The 21,121-nt window shown below is 37.0% G+C and overlaps 1 protein-coding gene across 2 annotated transcripts in view; it reads left to right on the forward strand.

Moving 5' to 3' along the window:
- The window catches only part of THAP12 (THAP domain containing 12), a 41,299-nt gene that overhangs the window by 7,820 nt on the left and 12,358 nt on the right, over positions 1-21,121 (forward strand). The window contains exons 2-5 of one of the 2 annotated variants that reach the window (XM_064576907.1): positions 3,153-3,273; positions 6,901-7,008; positions 11,359-11,395; positions 13,448-21,015. In XM_064576907.1, coding sequence (XP_064432977.1) covers positions 3,153-3,273; positions 6,901-7,008; positions 11,359-11,395; positions 13,448-15,381 — 2,200 coding nt within the window. In that variant the 3' untranslated portion in view covers positions 15,382-21,015. Of the gene's footprint in view, positions 1-3,152; positions 3,274-6,900; positions 7,009-11,358; positions 11,396-13,447; positions 21,016-21,121 lie in introns of those variants that run through there. The other variant, XM_064576908.1, reaches the window with a different exon arrangement.

Below are 21,121 nucleotides of genomic sequence, written 5' to 3' on the forward strand. Positions count from 1 at the left end.
GTTAAAATTCTAGACTCCCAGAAGGAAGGCAGATGTTCAGTATAAATCATATTGTTCAAAAAAATAAATCCTGTTGTTTGCACAGTCTAAGTACAATGAGCCACCTTATCAGTTAGGGAAAGTTTTATGTCAATATAGGGAACTGTTAACCAAGTTTCTTCCAGGCACCAGGCAAAAGGCCATCCTTACAAGCAGGCCTTTCTAACAATAGCAATCTCAGGCCTCCTGTATTAACTTTTTTTCTGCATAATCACCGTAGATTAGTTTTGCCTATTTTTTTAATGGCATCTGATTTCTTTTTTTTTTTAAGTTTATTTATTTAAGTAATCTCTACACCCAACATGGGGTTCAAACTCATAACCCCGAAATCAAGAGTTGCATGCTCTTCCAGGTGAGCCAGCCGGGTGCCCCAAGTTTTGTCTATTCTTGAACTTCTTATAAAAGGAATCATAGATGTACTCCTGGCTGATTTTACTCAGCATTACATTTGTGGGATCTAGCTAGTTCATTCATTCCCATTGCCAAAGAGTGCCACTTTCTCATCAGCATTTGGTATTCTCTCTTTTACTTGTGGTCATTCTTGAAGGTATGTAGTAATATTTTATTATGGTTTAATGAGTATGTCCCTGATGACTAATGAGATTGAGCCCTTTTTTTTTCCATGAATGTTTTTTTCATGTGTATTGGCCATCTGGATAACCTTTTTCTTGTAAGTTACTTATTCAGATCTCTGGCCCATTTTTATATTGGGTTCTCTGGTTTATCTGTGGGAGTTCTAAATACATATTTTGGATAGAATCTATTGTTGGATATATGTATTGCAGATACCTTCTTCCATTTTATAGGTTGTCTTTTCACTCTTCAGTGGGTTCTTTTAATGAAGAAAAGTTATTAACTTTAAAGTAGCCAAATTAATTCATCTTTTGCTCTAGAGCTTGTGCTTTCTTTTGCCTTCTTTAAGATATCTTTGTCTATGCCAAGGTAATGGAGATAGTCTCCTGTGTTATCTTTTAGAAGCTTATTGTTTTACCTTCCATATTTAGATCTATAGTGCACTTGGTACTTATTTTTGTGCACATGGTGTAAAAGTAGGAGTCAAGATTAATTTTTTTCATATGGCCATCGAATTGACTCAGCGCTGTGTATTGAAAAAAACTTTGTCCATAGCTCTCCGTTTTGTTTCATTGTTTTATCCTGTGCCAGTACCACACACTCTTACTAAGCTTTATAATAAGTTTTAATATCTGATAGTGTAAGTCAACTTATTATTTTTTTTAAAGATTTTATTTATTCATTTATTTGAGAGAGTGAGAGAGAGAGAGCACATGAGAGGGGGGAAGGTCACAGGGAGAAGCAGACTCCCCGCCGAGCAGGGAGCCCGATGTGGGACTCGATCCCAGGACTCCAGGATCATGACCCGAGCCGAAGGCAGTCGCTTAACCAACTGAGCCACCCAGGCGCCCAGTCAACTTATTTTTTTCAAGATTATTTTGATATTGGTCCTTTGAATTTCTATATAAAAAGTTTTAGAATTGTCATTTCTCCCTTTCTCTCTCTCCTTTTCACACATACACACAAAGAGACATGCACAAAAGAACTTTTTGGGATTTTGATTATATTGAATCAGTAAATCAATTTGAGGAGAATTAATATCTTTAGAATTCAGTGTACCAGTACATGAACTTGTATATCCCTCCATTTATTAAAGTTATTTTAAATCTTTTTCAATTAGAGGGTCTTGCACATCTTTCACTAGATTTACTTCTAGGTATTGATATGGCAGACATAGATGTAGTTATTTGGGCTATCTGCCCAATCTATTCTTGATTGAATCTGAATGCTTGTGGTATCAGAAAGCTGTCTCAACTTAGTTCAGAGATAATAAAGATAGTAGTATTCTGTACGGAAGGTCTTCAGAGATCTAAGAATTAAAAAACAAACAGCTGTAGCAGTATGGCTATTTTTTTAGTGAGACAGTTTCTGTACTAAATATTTGGATGTTGAAACATGAAATGTTTATGAAATCATAGTGCACAACTCTGTAAAAATATTAAAATATGGACATCTTAGGTATCATTACTGTGCAGTAATACTTCTTGGTTGAATGAAATGCTGTACAATTTAGGTGTGGTTTTAGTTTCAGTTAGATAATCAACATTTCACCATGGTTTTACATATTGAGAGTAGAAAGAATTAAGTGTCAGCGTGTGTGTGTGTGTGTGTGTGGAGGGGTGAACTGTAATATTAAGACAGAATATACTATGATGCGATTGTAGAGTGAATTATGTTTTCAAATTTGTGGCTGTGACAGCATTTTTATTCCTAGAAACTTGAGGAATGAAGGAAAGAAAGATCTAGTTGTAAGCTTTAGCAAATTAACATTTCTGTGCCTTCATTTCTTCATCTGCATACAGGGGATAACGTACCCTTTTGTAAAGGACTTAGAACAGTGTCTGGCTCATAGTAAGTGCTTAGTATGCATCGTCATCATTGTCATTATTATTATTTATTTTTCTGCAGATCTGTAAACACCAAGAGGGCATGGACTTTGTCTTGTTCATTATCTTCCACACCTTCTGTGTACTAGATTGTGTAGGTACAATCCCTGCAGTCATGGAGCTTGCAATCTAGTCTGTACATATTGTAGATAATAAATCATGTTATAATAAGGCAAATGAACACAGGCATCATGCTCCTGTAAGAAACTCTCATGATTTATAGAACATCTATTTACTGATTTTTTGCAGTGTTGTTTTATATCCTTGTTTAAGTTGAAATCCTGAGGGGAATGTTAGGCCATGGTCTCATGGTTGTGCAACTTTTTGCTTGAACTACTGATAATTAAGTCCTCTCTGGTGGTAGGATGTCCTGGGAATTGAAAGACTCAGATTTAAATTCTAGTTTTACTGCGGATTTTGTGCATGACTCTGAGCGAGTTACTTCTTAACCTTGTCTGTAATTGAATGTACTAAATGATATCTAAGATTTCTTCTAGCTCTCATTTTGTTATCAGTCAGCTTTTCCAAATTACGTTCTACAGGGAGAGGAGAGCAGGAATCCATTGTCTATAATATATATTTGCCTTATAGCTGAATGCTGAAATAAAAATGTTGAGCTCATATTTCATAATTGTATTTTGGTTTTATTTATAGATGCCAGAAGTGGGTGGAGAATTGTAGGAGAGCAGACTTAGAAGATAAAACACCTGATCAACTAAATAAACATTATCGATTATGTGCCAAACACTTTGAGACCTCTATGATCTGTAGAACTGTAAGTAATAGAAGGGCTTGAGTTGTTGTTTTCTCTCTCACTCAGTATCTGGTTGGAAATGTAAATATTTAATAATGCTGGAGTGTATCCTTGGACCCCACCACTTTTTTCAAAGTTGAAGACAAATTCGGAGCTAATTGGTATTCTTTTGTTCTTAAAAACCCTGGATTTTTTTTAACCCCCCTGTTTCTGATGCCCCCGTCCTACTCACCAGAGGTTGCCACTTTTACGTTGCTTAATGCAGCCTTCAGAAAATTTTGGATATTAAAGTGTTTGTTTAAGGTAGAGGTTGTGTTTTTATTTGGAGCAACTTCTCCAGAGCTTTTTTTATGAGTGAAATCTTCATTGAGAAATGGAGCTCTTTGTTTTCATGTTTCCATGTACTGTTAGAACCAACCCTTAATTTTTATGTGCAAGTTACAAGAAGCAAATCATATATTTAATGTGAAAAAAAATTTCCATCAGTAATTTTCAATTTCATATCAAGACCTGGGTCTCTCACCCTTACTACTGTTAACTGTGTGAATTTGGCCATGTCACTTTCCCTTTCTGGGCCCCAAATTCTAATAAGGAGATTAAACCACATAATTCTTGAGATCTTAAGATTTTTAACCCTCTGTGATTCTGTTGTTGCTGTGACTTGTAAGAGACACAAATAGGGCAGATTTGATTGAAATGAAGCAGACTTGAAACACTTTAAAAATTAGTTAGGAAGACAGTTTTGTAAATAATATATTCTTGTTTAGGTATAACTAATGTATCATCTCAGATATTGGGATAGACATAAACTTGATTTGAAGATACACTATATATTGTTATGCAGCAATTTATTTTGATATTTTTTTCAGATACATTTTGCAGAGGCATCAGAAAACTAAAGAATGATTGGGTTATTTTATTTCTCAAAATTAATTGAAGCAGATACTTGTGAAGTCATTGGGAGGTGAGCCAATTCCGGTTCAACAGTTTAATCACAAATATTTGAGGGATATTTTTGCCTTGCTTTGTTAAGAGGGTAATAATGATCAACCAAAATAAGGGATTTCATATGTTTAAAAGGCAAACTATTTTTATGTTCTTGACATTAAATAAAAATATCCCAAATTATTTTAAATATACAAGCCATATACATTTTTATTTTAGTAATAAATATGGTCTATTTATTAGACAATTCCAGTAAGATTAATATGAGAAATGTAAAATTATAGTTCACTCATATTCTTGTTTAGTCAGAGCATAGGACAGAAAGATGAGCTATTTTTGCTTTTTAAATTTCCACATGATTCTTCAGTCTTGAATAAGTTAATGCAAATACGAGAAGATGTTCTTTCTACACATGTAGAAGAAGATACTGCTATTAAAAACCGGCTTATATGATATCTATATCCAAATGTTTGAGAGTTTTGACTTTATTAGTTTGGCATTGAAGGTTTCATCAGTAAACATTCATGGCTACTTCAACCAAAGCCAAATATTATCTTTGATGCTAGAGTAAAATCACTGCTTTATGCTCAAACCTTAGTTCAGCAGTTAAAGATTAAATCTTGATACTGAGTTAAAACTGTCATGCACGTAAATTGAATATAGCTCTTTTTTGCATGTGAACTTATAAATCAGTATTTATAAAAAGTAACATGTTTTTAATTCATGTGCTGTTTTTTGGTCTGTAATATCTTTATAGCAAATTAATTTGATTTGAATTTAAGAAATGCATTAAGAATGTTTTATCCCTCCTCTCCTTATTTAATAATTGGTAAGATATCAAGAGTTGACTGTGTATGTTGTGACATGTTTGTTTGCTAAGCAGGAAAGATGCGGTGTTTGGGGTCCAGTATCGTTTTTGCTCCCTTCAGTGATTGTGTCCCTAATCAATCTCTGAAAATTCCTAGTAGACTCAGGATAATTGGCCCAGCACTAGAAGCTGAGTGTCATTAAGAAATAGATTTTTAAAAAAAAGTTTTCTTCTTTCTGTTTTCTATGAGGCATGGGGTTGAACTGGAAAATATTGAATCTGAATAGAAATACTTCCCAAATGTGTTTAACAACTCTTGAAATAAAACCCAAGATAGTGTGTTCCCTTTAGTTACATATTTTTTTCTTCATATCATCCTAACCTTCCTTCCCTGGGTGAAAAAAATATAGTTGTTATTTTTGTTTGGCATATACTTTGAACATGCTTTAATAGTCAGCTTTGAAACAATCACTGCTCCTGAGAAAGCTTTTTAAAAAGAAGTGTTTGTCTTAATCAGTGCAGACCTGTGAAGAAATTAAAGGCACTGTTTCTTTGGACTAGCTGAGGGGAATGTATGCAGTTATTCATCTGTTACTCTTCCTGTTAATAAACTTCTTGTCCCTACTTGACCTCTGGGTTGGCTATTGAAGACTGTCAACATCTAAGTATGCATCCAGCTTCTAGCCAGGTTGGATTAGGTTAACAGGAATTAGAATAGAGAATAGTCATCCTTCAGTGATAAGAACATTAGAATTAGAAATTTAGAAATACCTAGTTCAGTGTTTGCAGAAGTCCAATTAGGTATATCACGGTTATGAATGAATTCAAGTGGCACATGAGTCAGTTTTTATTTTAGGAGTTTCAACAGTATGTGTTAAAAAATATAACTAGCTAGGGGCGCCTGGGTTGCCCAGTCATTAAGCATCTGCCTTCGGCTCAGGTCGTGATCCCGGGGTCCTGGGATCGAGCCCCACATCGGGCTCCCTGCTCCGCGGGAAGCCTGCTTCTCCCTCTCCCACTCCCCCTGCTTGTGCTCCCTCTCTCACTGTCACTGTGTCAAATAAATAAGTAAAATCTTTAAAAAGATATATATATTTATATAATTATAAATTATAATTTAGAAATTATTATTTATAATAATATTTGATATTGATATTGCTCAATATCATCAAAATCATTATTTTGTAGTTTGTATTGCCTAAGACAATTCTAACTCATTAAAAATGAGTGGATTATATAAAAGTGCAGATAATGGTTTGCAAGCATTATCGTTAGTATATGAATAATTTCATTTTGGGAAATATTGGTCTAGTTCAATACTTGAATTTTATTCAGAAGAGGAAACTGAGGTCCAAAAAGGGAAAATACTTGGCTAGGATCTCATAGTGAGTAACTGGTAGAGTTTGGACTAGTTCCTAGGTCTCCTGGGTCCCACGCAGTCCAATATTATTTCACTATACCTGATGCTTCTCAGTAATAGTAGTGAAAGGGGAGTGAACAACAGGTAAAGGGAAGAATTATTAAGAACACACAAAGCAATAGATGGAGAAACTTTTGTGCCTACTGTAGATTTGGTGGGCTCCTGGAAGGGCAGAACAGACAAAGTCGCTGGGAGGATGAATTAGAAGTATATATGCAAGATGCAAATACATTTTATTTTTTATGTCTACCATCAGTTCCGTTCCTTTTTGAAAATAGATTGCCAGAAGGGCAAAGACAAAAATTGAGTTAGAAATAATAAGCTAATCTGGATTGACATCATCTTTCTGCACGTCTCTACACTTTAGAGCTGGAGTTGAAGGAGTACTGGGGAAGTCATTAACATAGCATTTTCTTTATGTGTAATAATACATTCTTACAGACTGTTTCTGAATTAACACATTTTTCTTTTTCAGAGTCCTTATAGGACAGTTCTTCGAGATAATGCAATACCAACAATATTTGATCTTACCAGTCATTTGAACAATCCACATAGTAGACACAGAAAACGAATAAAAGAATTGGTATGTCAGTGTGCTTTTGGCTTTCCCACCCCCCCGTAATACTGTGACATCAAATATAGATGCATTCATGTTAAAATTGAACCCAAGTTACTCTCTATTTCAAAGGTAGCATGGGAAGTGAATGCTGTGGTTATTGAAGTAGCATGGATGTGAGATGATCAGTTCTTAAATTGGAAAGTCTTTCTCAAATTTAGCCCGTTGATACTCATTGACTTGGGGCAAAATATGCTTTCAGTTGTAGACCACTAGCACATAACCTTCCTGGGAAGAAAAAAAAACAAAAAACACTACCTTTTCTTTTATAGTAAGGAAAGTGGAGCTGAGGGATATTTCCAGAATTCAGCACAAAGGGATAAAGAAAGGGAAAGTATAAAAGTTAAGACATGGATACTTTTACTTAGAAGTAATGGTTCTAGCACTATTAAGTACTGACAGGGTTAGAAAAAACTTTTAAATCTCTATATATGGCATCATTTATACATGTTTTTATATTCCTTTGATACCCTTTAGTTCTAATGATTGAAACCTACCTGTTTTTTTGTTGACATTAGGTGAACAGCATTAAATTGCTGAGACTCCTCAGTCCATGACTTTCTGTCATTGTTGCCACCAGCAAGACCTTTATTTTTTTTTCTTCCTCCTTCCACTATTACCATTCCCATTTCCTCTCCTCCTTTTGGTATCCATGCTAGTGTATTTAATATTTTTCATTTCATTCTGCCTACTGTGTGCTTTTTAAAGCAACATTTATCTAATTTTCTTCATTTTTCTGTTTCTGTGTTTACCTTTCATATTTACGTCTTTGATCCATTTGGAGTTTGTATGTCTTTATTACCATAGCTTTATAATATATCTTACTTTCAAATACAGGGATTTCTTAACTCTTCTTTTTCAAAATTGTCTTAGCTATTTGTGGACCTTTATCCCACCAGATGAATTTGAGAATTCTTTTGTCTTATATAAATTGTATGGGGATTTTCATCATGAATGTTTTGAATTACTATCTTTGCAATATTAATTAGACCTATCCATAAACAGAAAAAAACGGCTATCAAGTAATAGCAATCATTGACAAAACTAAATACTAGTTCTTTGAAAACACTATTAAAATACTTTTAGGGGCACCTGGGTGGTTCAGTTGGTTAAGCGTCTGCCTTTGGCTCAGGTCATGATCTCAGGGTCCTGGGATCGAGCCCCTAGTAGGCTCCCTGCTCAGTGGGGAGTCTGCTTCTCCCTCTGCCCCCGCCCCGGCTCGTGCTCTCTCAGATAAATAAATAGAATCTTTAAAATAAATTAAAAATTAAAAAACTTTTAAGAATACATAAAGTAAAAAATTTGAAATAACTTCAGGGTTTTTGCTGCAGTTCTTTAAAATGATTTTTTTTTTTTTAAGATTTTATTTATTTATTTATTTGAGAGAGAGAGAGAGAAACAGCATGAGAGGGGATAGGGTCAGAGGGAGAAGCAGGCTCCCTGCTGAGCCGGGAGCCCGATGTGGGACTCAATCCCAGGACTCCAGGATCATGACCTGAGCCAAAGGCAGTCGCTTAACCAACTGAGCCACCCAGGCGCCCTGCTGCAGTTCTTTAAAAGAAAACAATATGTATATTCTTCCTTAAATTACTTCCTAAATACACTGTGGTTATTGTTGGTATAGATTATGTATTCTGGTTGGGATTGTTTCTAGCAATTTTGAAGACCCCTTTTTATTAATCCTAATAGTCCACCAAGTTTTCTATGTAGTTGATTGTATCGTCCTCCAAATTTGCCTCTTCTTCCAATCTTTATAATTTAAAATTTTTCTGTTGCCTGTGTTACTGTTTAGTAACTACAGTTACTACACCCCTAAGAGTGCTGTGTTGAACAGTCTCAGGAATGTCACAGCTGGTACATTTGTCTTGTTGCATTAAGTGTGACATTTGTTGTTGATATTGTTAGATAATTTTTATCAAGTTAAGGAAATTCCTTTTATTCTCTTTTAGTCCTCATATTCAAAATTTTTATCATAACTTGTTGAACTTATCAGAAGATTTCACTGCATCTGTTGAGTAGAAAAGTTCACGATTTTTTTTAAGGCAGTCAATGACATTGATGGGTTTTCTGATGTTGAACCGTCTTTGCATTCCTGTGATGAACCCTAATTGAATGCAGTATATCTTCATTTGTTTGATTTAGTTGGTTAATATTTTATTTAGGATTTTGCATTTATCATTTTAAGTGTTGTCCTGTAATTTTCTTTTTTCGTGTACTCCTATTATCCAGTTATGGTATCAAGGTTCTATTAGCCTTATAAAATTAGTTGGATAGCTTTCCTTTTTTTCTCCCTTAATTTTTCTAGAGAAACTTGTATAAGGTGTATACTATCTGCCCTTGAAAGTTAAACCATAAAACCATCAGAGGGCTTGGGGTGGGTGAGGGAATATTTTAATTGCCATTTTGATTTATTTATTGGTTTTCTCTTCTTGTGTTTTCATTTGTTTTCAAGAGTTCATGAACTGCATCTAGGATTTTGGAATGCTTGTTTTTTTCTGAACCTAAGATTATTTTAATAGTCTTTGCAAAGAAATAGTAGTTACTTTTATTAATGATTGCTGTACGTGTGAGCTATTTTATCGGTTTCTTCTTGATTTGAGGGATTTACTTTTTAGCTCTTTTTCTGGCTTCTTGAATGTTTAGCTCATATTTATGTATATTCAAAGCTGTAAATGTCTTAAGTGTGTTTTAGCTGTATCCCACAATTTTAGACATGTAATGCTTTCATTGATTAGCTAGAAGTGTTTTGTGATCCCCTATTTCTTTAACATAGGATTATTTTTGTTTTTAGTTTCCAGGCATGGGTTTATTTTTTAAAATCATATTGTAGTTTTTATTTGGAGTGTTATTATTAAGTGATACATAGAGGATATATACAGTCTGTGTGATACTGATTCTTTCTAGTTTTTGCATCTGTTATTGCTATTGAAGTATGATGCTAGCCTGATTCTTGCTTCTTTTTAGATGATCTGCTTTTGGGCGCCTGGGTGGCTCAGATGGTTAAGCGTCTGCCTTTGGCTCAGGTCATGATCCCAGGGTCCTGGGATCGAGTCCCGCATCGGGCTCTCTGCTCCTTGGGAGCCTGCTTCTCCCTCTGTCTCTCATGAATAAATAAATAAAAATCTTTAAAAAAAAAAAAAAATAGGCGATCTGCTTTTCTCACTCAAAGTCTTTAGTTTTTTTCCTTTATATTTGACATTTTAAATTTTGCTAAACTGGGTCTAGATGGTTTTTTTAATTATCTGGATTTACATCTTTAAGTTCTGCGAAATCCTCAGTTTTTATTTCTTCATGCATTTCTTTCCCTCTGTTTATTTATTTGTTTTTCTGGGACTTCTCATAGATGAATGCTGACACTCCACAACAGTCCTCCACATCAGCGTTCTTCTTAGTAATATGTACCAGGGCTGAGGCACTCGGCCACTTCCCACCCTGTAGCTTATCATTTCCCTGTATTCCGCCCCTTGGGAACCTCAAATACCTTACTGCAGACATACTCTTCCAGATCTGCCCTCCTTGCAGCTGCAGCTCACAGGATAAGGAGGGAATGTTCCAGATTGGCTAGCCTGTTGACATTTCTTGTTAGCAGTATCGTGTTCCCATGCTGCCTAGCAGGTACCCTGCTAACTCCATATGTCACTGGTACTGCCGCTTGCCTGCCCCAGAATAGGGATGGGGTGGCTTGTGATTTAAGCATTGTGGGGGGTTAGAGGGAGAGAAAAGGATACAACTGGGAAGTCCTTCCTCTGTCTAACCCTGTATGTGTGTGCCACTTGGCCCTCTATGCTGTGTGCATCCATTTCTCTCTTTTCCATACTGGTACTGCGTTACTCTCTGCTTCCCAGGGATTTTTTCATAGCTTTTATGTTAGGTTCTGGGATCCAACAACTCTCTCTTACATGGCATCCCCCAGGATTGGATTGAGGGGGACATGATTTGTGACCCCTTGGAATGCCCATCCTATACTTTCATGCCTTTTATTAGCCAGCAAACACTTGTAACCCGAAGTTATGATGATTTAAGTATAAAGTAAGTTAAACAATGTATTCTTTCCTCTCCAGTATTTTATTATGAGCTTGGAGTCATTAGTAAATTATATTTTAGTATATTTGCTGCCGAAGCGAGCACTCATTAGTAAATTATACTTCTGGTTTTTCTGGTCATCTCTATGTTTGAAGAATGTTTTCCTTATAAGGAATTTATGCTCTTGAAGGAATTAAATTTGAGTCAAGATATGCTTTTTACTTATGAGTCTACAGTGATGTGCTAGAGTTCAGTTTTCTTAAAGATGTTTTTTTCTTTTTTCTTGTCATTTAGAGTGAAGATGAAATCAGGACACTGAAACAGAAAAAAAGTAAGTGATAGTATTAATGACTCAACTTCTGAATGCCTTTTAAAAAGGCCTTGACCTGGTAAGGACAAATAATTATGTTTTATGTCTAAAACCTGCCGTGAGAATGATGTAAGCATGTGGTAGGCATTGTCCCGTGGTCTGGAATTGTCTGTGAGACTAAAGTGTTAGTTTAGTTTCTTGATTGAGTGCTACTTTGCCTTCTCCCCACTAGGGCTGTGCTCTTGGTGTGGTAGGAGTGGCAGGCACACAGAGTGTCCCAGGGTAGGGAAGGAGAGGCAGCGGGAAGGACCAGAGCAGAATCTTCGTCCACCCAATGTGTGGTGCATAATAAGTTCTTGATACATTTTTAAGGAATAAATGCCGTGGGAACCTTAGCCTAATAGAGAGTAGGAGTCAGAAGCCTTTCTGCAGGTACTGATAGCTGACCTCTGTCACCAAAGAATGAGGACGAGAAGTTGTTTTTGTTTTGTTTTGTTTTGTTTTTGGCAAAACATTCGTTTAATCGTGAAATGTAGACAGTCAGAAATAGATGGATGTAATGGTATGAAGGAAAAGAGCATATCAAGACTCTTCCACTTTTATTAAAGGTTTTGGCGATGAGAACTTCATAAAATCTCATGAAATTCTATTTCCTATATAATAAACATCTACTTCTGAGTAGGAGACATGCCATATTATAGCAACCATTTTAATGTGTAAAATAATTCTGAATTCTTACTATAAAAATATTTGGCTAAAATATGAAACATCTTTGCAGTAAAACTGACAATGCAACCTAAGTTAAGGTTTCAGAAATGTCTCCTGGAAAAAATGGGCATGTTTTCTTTTGCCAGATAAACTCTCAACAGTGAAAGTTAAGGTGCCATAAATTAGACAGAGCTGGAAAGCAACATTATCTTCTTAGAACAGTATGCAACATGGACTTCCCTCCTTGTCAAACAGACAACCACTTAACGACAATGACTTATTAAGTTGTTTTTGTTCTTGACAGTGATTGCTATTATTCCTCCTTTCTCTGTCCCTTCCTACTACTGTGTTGCTATTATTATTAATATAAGTCTTTATGTCTGCTCTGTGCCAGGTCTTTATTCTAAGTGCTTTTCTTAATTGATTTAATTCTCACAGTAGTCCTGAGGTAAGTACTATTATTTTCCATCTCTGTAGATGAGGAGACCTGGAGTCAGGCAAAGGAGGAAAGAGTATTCTGTACAGAAGTAGAGTGGCTTGAAGCAGGGTGCTGGATTTGGGAAATTATACTCATTTTGTTGTTGGAGCTTCTACTGTTCCATGATGGTTAGAAAATGAGCCTAGAGGGGACCACAGGGTCCAGGACTTGCAACATTGTGTGTATGACAGCGGGCAGGGCACCAACCTCAGCGCCTTGGTTTTCCTATCCAAATACAAAGAGATCAGGCTGATATGTCTAGTAGTCTAATATTAGCCTTAAAAATTGCCTGAATATACTCTACATTTTATTGGCTTGTAGAACTCTCCTCTTGCATATAAAAGTGTAGCTTAATTTCACAGAAACTGCATCAGCATGGACCTTGGAGCCAGCCAGGCTTGGATTTGAATTTTATCTCCATCCTTCTAACCACATCTATAACCCTGGGCAATTATTTACTTTCCTCAATTTGTCAAATGGGGTTGATAGCACCTGCCTGTAGAGGGAATAATGTGATAAATATAAAATGCCAACACAGTGCCTCAATAAATATTAGTTCTCTTCCTTTTCTTTTTTCTGAGGGCACAGACTGTTACTGCTCTGTGTATGTTTTATGTGACGTGCCTTGTTAAGTTTGTAAGAAATCATTTCTCTCTTACAACATTTACGTGTAGGATTAAAATATATCTGTATATGGTTTTTTGTCTCCTCTAGAGTGTGTCTTATTGTAACCTCTGTATCCTAGTCTGTGGTCCAGTAGGTGCCTGGTGAATGTTGAATGGATGAGTTTGTGAATTTTAAATATTTAACCAGTCAAAAATATAAATTTTTGTTGTTTGTATGGTTCCTCATGAGCCTGTTTATAAAATTAATTCTTTGTTTTCCAGTTGATGAAACTTCTGAACAGGAACCAAAACATAAAGAAATAAATAACAGCAATGCTCAGAATCCCAGTGCAGAAGAAGGGGGTGAAGAACAGGATGAAGACATTTTACCTTTAACCCTTGAAGAGAAAGAAAACAAAGAATACTTAAAATCTTTATTTGAAATTTTGATTCTTATGGGAAAACAAAACATCCCTCTGGATGGGCACGAAACTGATGAAATCCCAGAGGGTCTGTTTACTCCGGATAACTTCCAAGCACTGCTGGAGTGCCGGATAAATTCTGGCGAAGAGGTTCTGAGAAAGCGCTTTGAGACAACAGCAGTTAACACATTGTTCTGCTCGAAAACACAGCAGAAACAGATGCTAGACATCTGTGAGAGCTGCATTCGGGAGGAGACCCTCAGGGAAGTGAGAGACTCCCACTTCTTTTCCATCATCACTGATGACGTAGTGGACATAGCAGGGGAAGAACACTTGCCTGTGTTGGTGAGGTTTGTTGATGAATCTCATAACCTGAGAGAGGAATTTGTGGGCTTCTTGCCTTATGAAGCTGATGCAGAAATTTTGGCTGTAAAATTTCACACTACGATAACTGAGAAGTGGGGGTTAAACATGGAGTATTGTCGTGGCCAGGCTTACATTGTGTCCAGTGGATTTTCTTCCAAAATGAAAGTCGTTGCTTCTAGACTTTTAGAGAAATATCCCCAAGCTGTCTACACACTTTGCTCTTCCTGTGCCTTAAATATATGGTTGGCAAAATCAGTGCCTGTTGTGGGAGTATCTGTTGCGTTAGGAACAATTGAGGAAGTTTGTTCTTTCTTCCATCGATCTCCACAATTGCTTTTGGAGCTTGACAATGTAATTTCTGTCCTCTTTCAGAACAATGAGGAAAAGGGTAAAGAACTGAAGGAAATCTGCCATTCTCAGTGGACAGGCAGGCATGATACTTTTGAAATTTTAGTGGACCTCCTACAAGCACTTGTTTTATGTTTAGATGGTATAAATAGTGATACAAATATTAGATGGAATAACTATATAGCTGGTCGAGCTTTTGTACTCTGTAGTGCAATAACAGATTTTGATTTCATCGTTACCATTGTTGTTCTTAAAAATGTTCTATCTTTTACAAGAGCCTTTGGGAAAAACCTTCAAGGGCAAACCTCTGATGTCTTCTTTGCAGCCAGTAGCTTGACTGCAGTGCTGCATTCACTAAATGAAGTGATGGAAAATATTGAAGTTTATCATGAATTTTGGTTCGAAGAAGCCACAAATTTGGCAACTAAGCTTGATGTTCAGATGAAACTCCCTGGGAAATTCCGCAGAGCCCAGCAAGGTAACCTGGAATCTCAGCTCACTTCTGAGAGTTACTATAAAGAAACTCTAAGTGTTCCAACAGTGGAACACATTATTCAGGAACTGAAAGATATATTCTCAGAACAGCACCTCAAAGCTCTTAAATGCTTATCTCTTGTACCCTCTGTCATGGGACAGCTCAAATTTAATACATCGGAGGAGCACCATGCTGACATGTACAGAAGTGACTTGCCCAATCCCGACACACTCTCAGCTGAGCTGCATTGCTGGAGAATCAAATGGAAACACAGAGGGAAAGATATAGAGCTTCCATCCACCATTTATGAAGCCCTGCATCTACCAGACATCAAGTTTTTTCCTAATGTTTATGCATTGCTAAAAGTCCTATGTATTCTTCCTGTGATGAAGGTTGAGAATGAACGCTATGAAAATGGGCGAAAGCGTCTCAAAGCATACCTGAGGAACACTTTGACAGACCAAAGGTCAAGTAACTTGGCTTTGCTTAACATAAATTTTGATATAAAACATGATCTGGATTTAATGGTGGACACGTATATCAAACTCTATACAACTAAGTCAGAGCTTCCTACAGATAACTCAGAAACCATTGAAAATACCTAAAAGACTTTTAAAGTAGGCTTTCTCTTACGTTTGATATTTGGAAAAATCTGTAAGAAATTTGAAAACATCTTACAGAAAAGCTGTCAGGTGTATGTAGGCCACTTAATCACTGAATATCTTGACCTGTCGACCTCTCATTGAGTACATTAGCCATTGATAATCTGCCAGTTTAAATGGCCCCTGTTTAAACTCTCATGCTTTGGAGACATACCTGTTCCAGAAGATAGCATTGAAAGTGCCACATTACACTTCTGTGGGATCTCTGCTAATGGCACTTGGGAATTGTTTTAGTTAAGTCATTTTAGATAAAGCATTTATTGTCACTGGATCCAATTGTCTGGTATTGAGTTATCAGTTCTTAGAAGATAAAGATTTTGAAGAGGTATGGGAGGAAGGAGTACATTTTATAAAATGTTACAATGAAGCTCAGAGTGACCTTTGAATAGTAGGAGTGTTAGTATGTTAAAAATCTGTAATGGACAGTTAAGGGAGTTACCAGACAGAGACAGAGAGAGAGAAACACGTGAGCTTGCCAGGCAAGGATTGCAGTAGAGATTTTGTCTTTATCAAATAAACTTAAAGGAACAAGTTACAGTTAAAGTTTGAATGGGAGAGCCTGCCATTGTTGTTCCACATTGGATTGTTGCTGTTTACATTCCTTTGTTGAGCCTACATCTTCATAAGCTCTTTAGCAAGTGTATGTAGAACACCTACGTCTTCATAAGCTTTTTAGCAGGTATATGTTGAACACCTCTCTGTTCATGGTCAAGACAGGATTAGAGGCCATGGATACTGACAACTGATTTGTCTGCTCTTTTTCCATGACTATATCTACTGCCTCGTCTTGATTTATAAACAAAACCTGGAAAACCTACAAAAGTAAGTGTTTTGTGGTTTATCTAGGAATAATACAGAAAATATTGCTGTTATTTTTGGTGAAGAAAATCAATTTTGTATAGTTTATTTCAACCTAAATAAAATGTGAATTTTGTTTAAAGTTCAGGTACATTATTTTTGGTGGGGAACAAAATGGATTCTTGTGGTAAATTCTTTTTTCAAAAATATCACCTTCACAATTGAAGATGGCTTTTTGGGGGCTTTTTTTGGGGGGGGGTGGCATATGTTTTACTACTTGGGGTATATAAAAGACATTTTAATTAAGAAATTTCTAAATAAGGTTTATCTAACTGATGTGTTTTAATATTATGTGCTGTATGACCCCGTTACAAATTTTCAAGGTTTGTGTAATTGTTGATAGCTAAAATGTAAACGAATTAATATAATTGCCAAGATGTCATTGAATTATTTTATGTTGGGATATGTTAGTGTTACTTGAGTTTCAGAAAACAGGATGGGGTGCATTTATAGAGTGCAGGTCTTAATGATAGCTGGCAGTGCATTTCCCTGTCAGGGACAAGGCTGGCCGATGTGTCAGATCAGGACACATTACTCATTCATGTTATGAAAAAGATAACAGAGTTTATCTTATAGCCAGAGCTCTAAGAGGTGCCTCTGTCTTTGGCAGAAAGAACTGATCAGATTCATGCTGACAGGATGACAATAAAGGAGACAGGGCTGGCCTTTTAATACCTGCTTCTAGTTTTTAGGACACTTAAGAGTGGTGTGATCTTGGGCCCCTGGGTGGGGCTCAGTCGGCTGGGCGATCTGAGTTGGGCATTGGACTCTTGATCTCAGCTCAGGTCTTGATCTCAGGGGTGTGAATTCAAGGCCTGCATTGGGGGGGGGGGAGTGGTGTGATGTTGGTAGAATATTTGACCTGGTTGTGTTTCCTCAGCTATAAAAAAAAAACACAGGTTGCACTATGAAGAGTAGATACTTTATCATCAATTACCTATGACTGCTTAACAACATCCCAGAACTTAGTGGCTTAAAAAAAGTTTATCATTTCTCAGTTTTGTGGCTTGGTTGAATGGTTCTTTTGCTAGTGTCATATGGGCACTCTGCATTCAGCTGGCCGACTGGCTGGGGGCGGAGTGGAACAGCTGGGCCTCTCCATGTGGTCTTTTTGTCTTGGGCTTAGGGCATAATGGTCTCGGAGTACCAAGAAGGCAGAGGCAGTAGCTTCAAGGCCTGAGCTCAAGAACTCACAGACCATCACTTTCACCACATTGTTTTGGTCAAAGCAAGTCATAGGCTGGCCCAGATACAAGGGATGAGGAAACAGAATCCTCATCTTGATGAGAGGAGCTGCAGAATACAGCCCTGTTTGCTGTTCACCATAATAATGTATGCAAAACAGTCCTGCAACTAGCATTGGGTAAGCTTTTAAGATGCCCATCATTTGTTTTTATAATCTGTGTCTGTTCTCTAAATTGGTAATTTATTGAAAACCCCCAAACCTTAACTTATTAAGGCATTTTCACAAACTGATGTTTGAAGATAGATTGAGTCGTTGGTGGTCTCCCCACACATGAAACAAATTGTCGCTTTTGCAAGATTAGATAGAAAGTAGTAGGCGTTGTGACTGTTTATTCCACAAATATTAGATGAACGCCTACTGTGTGCCAGGTTTAAGTGCTGGCACTAGCAGGTGCACTTTCTTACTAGAGCTTAAAGTCTTGAGTTGGCCCTTGGACTACAATTGTACTTACTTGTAACTACACATACACACACTTGGTAGAGTTAAGTGAATCAAATTTACTAAAATTAAAAAGACATATAGGGTATCTATAAAAGCCTATGCAGTTTAAAAAAAAATTCTATCTTAAATCTAAACAGTTTGTGAAATATACTAGAAAATAGATTTAAGACTTAGCAAATCTAACTGGAGAAAGGTTTGCTTTTGACATATCCACTCTCATTTTTGGGAAAGGAAAGTTACACAGTTGAAGCCTAACATAGGATTTGTTACCTGAAAAATAAATGAGAACAAATGCTTATAAGTAATTTTGTATAATTTATATTTAATTCCTAACAAAAACCCTGAGGTAAATAGTAAGTGATTGAGTTGAAAGAGACCCCTCTTGAGGTGAGTTCCTCTTCAGTAACTTAATTGGATCTGGTTTTTATTTCGTTTTAGGGACAGCGACTTTTAAAATGCCATTTAAAGTGAGTGATTCAGGGTGGGAGGATGGGTTAGCCTGGTGATGGGTATTAAAGAGGGCACGTACTGCATGGAGCACTGGGTGTTATACGCAAACAATGAATCATGGAACACTACATCAAAAACTAATGATGTAATGTATGGTGATTAACATAACATAATAAAAATAAAGTGAGTGATTCATAAAACAGGAAAATTGTACTTGCAGTGTTTATTAATATTTATATGTTACTTTAGAGTTTACAGAGCACTTTGAATATATCATTCAAGTTCTCTGAAAAACTCAAGCCACTATTATCCCCATTTTTCAGTTGAGAATCGAGCTCACAGAGGTAAATGAATTGCTCCAAATTATATAGCTAGTAAGTGCCAGAGCCAGGTACTTCAGTCCTTCGATCTTAAAATTGATTATGAAAGCCACTTCATTCTTATGGTTTATAAAAGAAATATTTGCTTTAAGAATAGGCTCCTTTTATGTTCCTGCTTTATCCATTGCCAGCTTTCAGCACAGCATCTCTAGAATGTGCTCATTATAGTCGATGTGGATTCTTTGGGGGGAAAAAAAAAGTCTGAGACTTCACAAACTGGGTGTAGAAATGCTGCCACCTTTGTTTGGCTGCCAAGACACTACCACAAAGGACTGTAGATCCAGGTCCATTTTATTTCACGAGAGTGGGTGCAGCTGTCTTCTTGCTGTAATCAAATGCTTCCTCTGTAGCCAGCTTTTTGTGGCCAGAAAAAGCAAAGTAATTTTTAGTACAGATTAGCATAAAAATCTCTACTAGATCGGTTTCAGGAAACAATTACTAGCTTAGAAACAATAAGTGATCTATAGGTTGGTTAAAATGGCAGTTAATTTCCAGAGTTTAAAATGCCCTTTATTTCTAGCTGTAAATACTATATAAATAGAATACACTACCTGCCACTGTATTTGGGTTCATAAATTATTTGGACAGGGTGAACAACAGACTTCAAAACTAAGTAGAGGTAGTAAATCTGCCCTTTTTAATGAGTTCGAATTTATACTAGTAGTTTAAACATCTGGAAGTTTAAAGTCCTAATTCATTCCAAATGTTCAACAAGGATATATTGCAAAGAGGATATTGTAATTGGAGGATCAAGAAAACTATTGACTCAATCTGAAGCCTTCCTGATTTTCTGTATATACATTAATCACTTAAAACTTGAGAGGCTGACAGTTCAAAAACAGTAGAGATGGACCCAGATATCTAAGTTGGCATGCTTATAGAAGAGTAACTTTAAAAGAGGGCATAGTTACAACAAGGGTAAGGTTTAAGTGCTGTTAACATAGCTAAGATACAGCCAGATAGGGCTGCTATGTTCTGTGCTTATGGGTATGTGGTGGGTTTTTTATAATTGTCCTTAAAACTGGACTGAGGGGAGTCAAACCTTGTGACTTAGAAACTGTAATTTTGATTAATGGATCTTGTAGTCCAAGAATCTGGTCTGCAGCCAGCACCCAGCATGAGACCAAGCATTCATTTAGTGCACACTTACTGAGTCCCTACTGGATGTTTGTTAGGTGTTGGTTTGATTTTCCTACGGCAAAAACAGTTGTGGTAGCAGGAGGAGTGCTCATCATTGTTTGTGGTAGCTGCTGCAAATAATGCTCACTGCATGCGAGGTGCTGTGCTAATGCACTTTACCTGGATTGTCTTGTTTAAAATTACCCACCCTGTGAAAAAGATAGTATCTCCCCTTTTTTTCAAGTGAAAACCTAAGAATTAGAAGGTCATCAGCTAGTTAAAGTTGGAACCAGGATTTTAGCATGAGGTAAAGATTTATGAATCTAATTTGTTGTCCCTTGTATTTGCTTTTCATGCTAATTTCAAATACTGTCTTGAATGCCTGTAGTGGTCAATCTGTTTAGCCCCAGGCATGAGGCTAGGTGTCATGGATATAAAGATGAATGAGGTGGAGCCCATGCCATGGATGCCAGGGTAAATAATGTTGAGCCCCATACTTTAGTGAGCTGAGTCACATGGGGAAGCCAGACCTGCAAGTCAGGATCTGCCAGGAACTGGGCTAGAGGTAGAGTATCGGTATAAGATCCTCCCAACCGGGGCACTTTTGAGCGTATAAGGAAGTCCTTTTACTAGTTATGCCAGAATGGGGTGCTTGGGTGGCTCAGTAGGTTAAGCGTCTGCCTTCAGCTCAGGTCATGATCCCAGGGTCCTGGGATCGAGTCCCGCATCGGGCTCCCTGCTCAGCAGGAGCCTGCTTCTCCCTCTGCCTCTCCCTCTCTGTCTCTTATGAATAAATAAAATCTTTAAAAAAAAATAGTTATGCCAGAGTAACATAAACCGGGACTATCCAGAGCAAACCAGGACTTACGGTCACCCTCGCTAGAGGAAAACCCATGGTGTGAGTGGAGCAGACTCAAGGAGGTGACGCCCCAGGTACACTTGTCTCCAATCACCCTTCCACCCTTGTCGCTGTTTGCCTTCCAGACCTCAGCTTGGTTGTCACTTTTCTGGAGGTTCTCCGTCCTTGAAATCTGAGTCAAGTGGCCCTTACAAATGTGCTCCTTGCCTGGCTCTTCGTTAGATGTAAGCCCTGTGAGAATCTGTGTGGTTTCTACATGTCTCCCTGTTTGTAGCTAAGAATAGAGAGTAGGCAACAAACAGCCTTTGCAGAAACCTATAAAAACTATTT

The sequence above is a fragment of the Mirounga angustirostris genome, unplaced genomic scaffold (assembly GCF_029215605.1).
Source record: "Mirounga angustirostris isolate CCGP_5_RB_7025 unplaced genomic scaffold, mMirAng1.0.hap1 SCAF_13, whole genome shotgun sequence".
In the NCBI taxonomy this organism is placed as follows: Eukaryota; Metazoa; Chordata; class Mammalia; order Carnivora; family Phocidae; genus Mirounga; species Mirounga angustirostris.